This window comes from Macadamia integrifolia, chromosome 4 (genome assembly GCF_013358625.1).
Source record: "Macadamia integrifolia cultivar HAES 741 chromosome 4, SCU_Mint_v3, whole genome shotgun sequence".
Lineage (NCBI taxonomy): Eukaryota > Viridiplantae > Streptophyta > Magnoliopsida > Proteales > Proteaceae > Macadamia > Macadamia integrifolia.
In genome coordinates, this window is record NC_056560.1 from 29,690,367 (window position 1) to 29,696,064 (window position 5,698).

Below are 5,698 nucleotides of genomic sequence, written 5' to 3' on the forward strand. Positions count from 1 at the left end.
CTAGGAAGTATCAAAGAATAATATTTTGTGTATGATTGTACAGAAATCTGGATCCGACAACGATTTTGTAAAGTGTTTAGGAATTGTTTTAGGAAAAATTAATTTTATTTTTTCAATGAAATGTTTGGACTGATGTTTTGGCTTAGGCCTCTTAGTAGAAAAGGTTCAGATACGAATTCTATTTCAAATGATAAGGGTATTATAGTCTTTCCACATAGTACTGAGAGAAAAACTATAAACCCTTCAATTCACTGTCTCAGTCTCTGACTCCCTCGACAACAGCTTCTTCCAAATCCAATAGCTAATCCCAATTGTTCTTCTCAGATCTCCCACTCTTCCTCTTGGGGATCTCTTTGGATCTGCAGAAATCAGGTCTTCTCTCTCTCTCTCTCTCTCTCTCTCTCTCAATGTTGGTCGAAAGATCGCCGCTTCATTGATCAATTACTTAGCACTACTTGCTCCAAATTGTTATTACTGCTTTGATTTTAAAAGAATTAGGTTTATATTTTCAACTTAGCGAACTGGGGGAAGCATGGATTCTTCGTTTCCGTAGCAGAAATCTAATAGTGAATACTTTATTATAAGTTCCACCATTGAAACAAAATGATCTCCATTTCTTTTCTAAGTGTAGGCTTATTTCCTCTTATGGTTTGTAATTGGTTGGGTTACTAGAGATTTTAGATATTTCTAGGCTGATGTACCGGGCAAAGAATTCAGATATTTATATGTTATCCTCTTAGCTTTGAAGGAACTTTTTTTCTTTCTTTCTCCTACGATTGGGCACGAAAAAATTGATAATATCTTGAATTAGTTTCGTCTTTTGCCTTGTCATAAGGTCTATCCGTTGCTTTAATCCCTTCCACCTCTGTCTGATCCTTAGTTGATTTATCCTCTTCTGCTAAGTTACTGTTTGATCTCATGTCTCTTATATGTCTCAAAATGTTTGACTTTGTTTAACAACTCCTCTTTTGAAGTTTGAAACGCATCGGAGTTTGAAAGTTCTTCTGGTTGAGGAAGGATATGGCAGGTACAGCATGTTTCATTATTGTCAGCAGGAATGACATTCCTATATATGAAGCTGAAGTGGGCTCTGCAGTTAAGGTATAGTTTCTTTTTAGTTCTATTTTGTATTCATTGTCTCCATGTACTTCCCAGAGGCATCTCCAACACCATATTTAATTTGAAGTCCTAATTCTATGGAGAGTGTTAGTTTTATGCAGTTTTGAGATGATATGATGTTCCTATACTTTGCTTTAGATTCTTTCTTGTTATCGTTTTCAATTGCCTTTTTCGTAAATGTCATAGTTACTTTCCTAGTGGAATGCTTGCATTTTCAACAATTTGATATATGGGGACATAATAGTAACTGTGTGTTGAGGCCTGACGGTGGACCTTGGCACAACTATAAGGTTGCTCCATAGTGACCTAGTGGTTGCGGGTTCGAGTCGGGGAACAGCCTCTTCGCGAAGCGGGGGTTAAGGCTGCATACATTATGACCCTCCCCACTCCCCAGACCCTGCAGTGGAGTGAGCCTTGTGCACAATGTGCGCCTTTTTTTTAGCAGTTGTGTGCTATTATATCATGAGTTATCAGTTCAACTTTTCTTTTCATTTCATGTATTTCACATCATTCATCCAATTTCTCCTATGTATTTGAAGAGTACGATAAATAATTTCTACCTGTTTCTAATTCAGTGTGTTCATTTGTAATTTTTCCTACTTTCAATCCAGTGAGTGCATTTGTATTAGATTTTTTTTTTTTTTTTTAATTGCTTTTGGTGAAATGCCCAAAGTTCACCTATAATTTGCGAAGTATGCAAAATTCACCAATAATATGCAAATTTTCTTACTAGACTTCTTAGAAACCTGTATGTTCCAGTCTCTAACGATATGTTGTTCTAGGAAGCACTTTGTCCATAATAAATTATCATGTGCCTTGTGCATTTTGAATTATCATTTTGAAATGTATCTCAACAAAAATGTGGTAGTAGTTTCATCATTACAATGTTTGCTGCTCTACTGCAATTTAGTATACATGCTGTATGTTCAGTATCCTCATTTTGGGTAAGTGCTTTTGTACTTTCCTTGGTTATCATTTAGGGTTGACATAAGGACTTTACTACAATATGGCAGAAAGAAGAAGCCGCCCATCAGCATCAATTCATATTGCATGCAGCTTTGGATATTGTTCAAGACTTTGCATGGAATACAAGTGCTATGTGAGATTCCATTGCTGATTTTTTTTTTTTTTTTTTTTTTTTTTCTTGATGTAGGTTCACATTTAGCCAATTAGTTTCCTCTTCCAATAAAATTTATGCTCCTGTGTTTTTTTTTTCATCATCTTCTTCCCTTCTGGTAATTTTTTCTCATGACATTCTTCATACAGGTTCTTGAAGGCAGTGGACAGGTTCAATGATTTGGTGGTGTCAGTTTATGTTACTGCGGGTCATATCCTTCCTATTTAGGCATGATTCATGCTGTAAGATATTTTTAAAATTTGATAAAAGGAACAGATGAACCAGAGTGCCTGTAATTATTCTATCTGAGAGAGATATTTTGTTAGGGCTAATATTGTGGTGTGCATGTGGGTGCGTGCGTGCATGCATGCATGTTCGAATGCGTGTGTGTGCTTGTGTTTTCACATGCTACATTCTTTAATTTCTTTGACTGATCTTATCATACATACACGATTTATGCTGCTTCATGATTCTCGTAATGATGATGGAATTAAAAGCTTCTTCCAAGATGTTCATGAGCTTTATATAAAGGTATATACTACTGAGACCTGCTCTTCTGTTGTGCAATCTACTACTTCCACATCTTTTTTTATTATGTCTTTGGAGAATGTATTCTACTGTACTACCATGCTCAACATGAATTCTGATTACTTTACATGACGGATTTCTGAAAGTTTGTAGTCCTGCATAATTTTATGAATTTGGTCCACTAACCATGAATTTAAGAGGGATAAAAATTGGTTTCACAAGTGATTCTATCATAACATTCCTGGCAAGGGCCTTGTGTCTCCCTTCACTCGACTTCTATAATTTCAGAATTCTAAACCTTGGCTGTTGAACAGCTACGTCCAGATTGCTGTAGTGATAGGCTTATGGTAAAAAATTTCATATACTAGAAGTTTGAACTCAGGATTCAGCATTAATTTCCCAACATTTTTTATATGTGATATTTTACTGAGACAATTTTGAGTAGCTTGATTGCTGTGATTGATCTATGAAAATGATGGAGAGAATCCTTGGATCTTCCTTTGTAGGAAGGCATGCCTATTGTGAGGGAGGACCTCTATCTCTTAATTGAAGTTACATCATCTCCTCGGCCTGCATTACAGATGAAACCAACTAAGTAGGAGTTCCTAATCAAATCTGTTCTAGGCTGGTTCACAGAATGTCATACTAATTTTCCACTAGAATCCATGGAATTAAATTAGAAAAGAAGAAAACTTTGAACTTTGAAGTGCCTTTTATGTTATAATGACTTTTGACATGTCTTAAAATCTTCCTAACATAGGGATGAACAACAGGGTATTTTTAGCATATGTTCTTGTCAATTTCAATTTGTTACTCATGTAACATTGAAACATCCAACATAATTTTGAGATAGAAAGCAGAATCCAAGAGTATATGGGCTCAAGAACTTGGGACATTATTCTCTGTTGAACATGCATAAGACCCAAAAAAATGACAGTTTTTGTTTGAATGGAGTTTTATTCATGCCTTTTGGTGAAGGTTGGATTTCTGACATTCCTCCTTCAAATTGCATAATTTGAAAGCAAATGTGACCTGCCAAAGGGTACTTGTGCCCAATTCAGCAGAATTGCCAGACAACAGTAATGGTGAAAACCAACACCCCTATGAAGGTAGAAAGTGAGTTCCCATAATTGTATAAGAGCAACCCAGTGCACTGCTACTGCAAGTTCTGGGAGGGGCAAATGCAAGCAGCCTTACCCCCTGCTTCTCAAGAGAGGCTTTTTTCGAGATTCGAACCTGTGACGAATATGTTGCAATAGTGCAACTTAATCATTGCACCACAGGCTCACCCAGTTCCCATAATTGTATGTTGTGCATAATGATTGGATATAGTTTAATTCATATGTTTATAGACTAGTGTTAGGACGACAACGACTAAATTTCATTTACTTCATGCAAATAATCACCTTAGTTTCCGCAGTTTGTTTTATTTATTTTCTTGCCTGACATGCACAATTCTAAAACATTTGGAAAATTGGCAGATTCTTCTCAATCCCCTTTACTTGCCTGGGTCTCGTATTACATCGTCCCATTTTGATACAAAAGTTCGAGCACTTGCCAGAAAATATCTGTAAAAGCCATCTTATACTCTTGGGTGAAGTCAAGCTCCAGGGAGACAACATGAAACAGCTAATTCCTTTCTTCCATTCAGCATCTGATCTTGGTCTAGGAATATGCATTTTGATGCTTTCTTTTTTTGACATGACATGAGATGGGGTATTGACCAGTACCATAGCCAGTTTCTTTAGTGGTCTAGAATTTAATTCCAAGATTAAGTTTATAGAAAGGTGTTGATCATATTATTATTGAGTTGGTTGTGTGGCATACTTTTTTTAATTGTACAAAACCTTATTCACAAGGAATCATTTTCTCCCTCAACCTGTAAGACAAACATTTTCAATTGCTAAAATTACTGTAACTTGATATTATGTGTAATATTGCCCTTTAGTGAATATAGAGATAATTAAAAAGAGGCTGAAAGTTGAATGATCCATGTTTGGGTTCCTATCTTCCATTCCCATCATCAGCACCTGGTTCAGGCAGGTGGGTCATGATCTGCTTCATCATGTAGATCTCCCATGAATACCGTACTGAAGTTTAGGTTGTTCGAGGAACATGATCAACCGAACAATGATGACGCACCCTAACTGATCTATTGCAAGGGATCTACTTTAGGATTGGTGAAGGTGAGAGTGAAAATGACAAAGGACTGTGACTGCAAATGGCACTCCAATGATGTATGCAAGACACTAGAAGTCCATATGATGAAGGTGGCATTCCACAAAATCTGTGTATGAGCAGAGAAGGATAGCATTTAATGTTGAATTTGTGGTACATCTCTGCTTTATCTTGTGTCATTCCAAGGACTTTGATCGAACACATCCACAGCCATACCCCTGATCAGTAAACGAAGGAGGTTTGCTTGGCACATCTCATCTAGTTATCATGGAGGGGAAGCTACAATTTGACATTTGATGTTTCTATTTTTCCCAGCCATATCTTCTCAAGAATAATGTGGTTAAATCATTAATTATGTTTGGCATTAAGCTACCACCATGGAATTTCACAACTATACTGTTTTTTTTTGTTAATCAAGGTGTCCGGATCAACTTACCAACATGGGACCGTACATCTATCCACACAATCTCCAATTTGCCCAAATTGAATAAATCACTCCATTCCAGGTGATTCCTCCAACCCTTTTTTGAGTCACCTATCATTTACATTTGATCCTCTTCATTTTTTTTTTTAACCATTGGTTCCTTCTTTTAGCCAGTAAAATAACCGCAAGTTTGTTAAATCAAAAACTCTAAAAGATCAATTTTAGAAATCTTTGCTTCTTCCTGATTCTAATTTCTATGGGTCTTGCCTATTCCAATCCGATAAGAATATGCGGAAGCCGATTCCATGTCCAATTTACCTAAACCTAACAGA

The 5,698-nt window shown here is 36.4% G+C and overlaps 1 protein-coding gene across 1 annotated transcript; it reads left to right on the top strand.

Moving 5' to 3' along the window:
• The first annotated feature begins 230 nt into the window (after nucleotides 1-230).
• On the top strand, nucleotides 231-4,699 carry LOC122075895 (trafficking protein particle complex subunit 2-like). Its single transcript, XM_042641112.1, has 6 exons — nucleotides 231-372; nucleotides 975-1,101; nucleotides 2,133-2,218; nucleotides 2,386-2,447; nucleotides 2,682-2,767; nucleotides 4,246-4,699. The coding sequence occupies exons 2-6, from the start codon at nucleotides 1,021-1,023 to the stop codon at nucleotides 4,336-4,338; spliced, it is 408 nt and encodes a 135-aa protein (XP_042497046.1). The 5' UTR covers nucleotides 231-372; nucleotides 975-1,020; the 3' UTR covers nucleotides 4,339-4,699.
• Nucleotides 4,700-5,698: the final 999 nt, after the last annotated feature.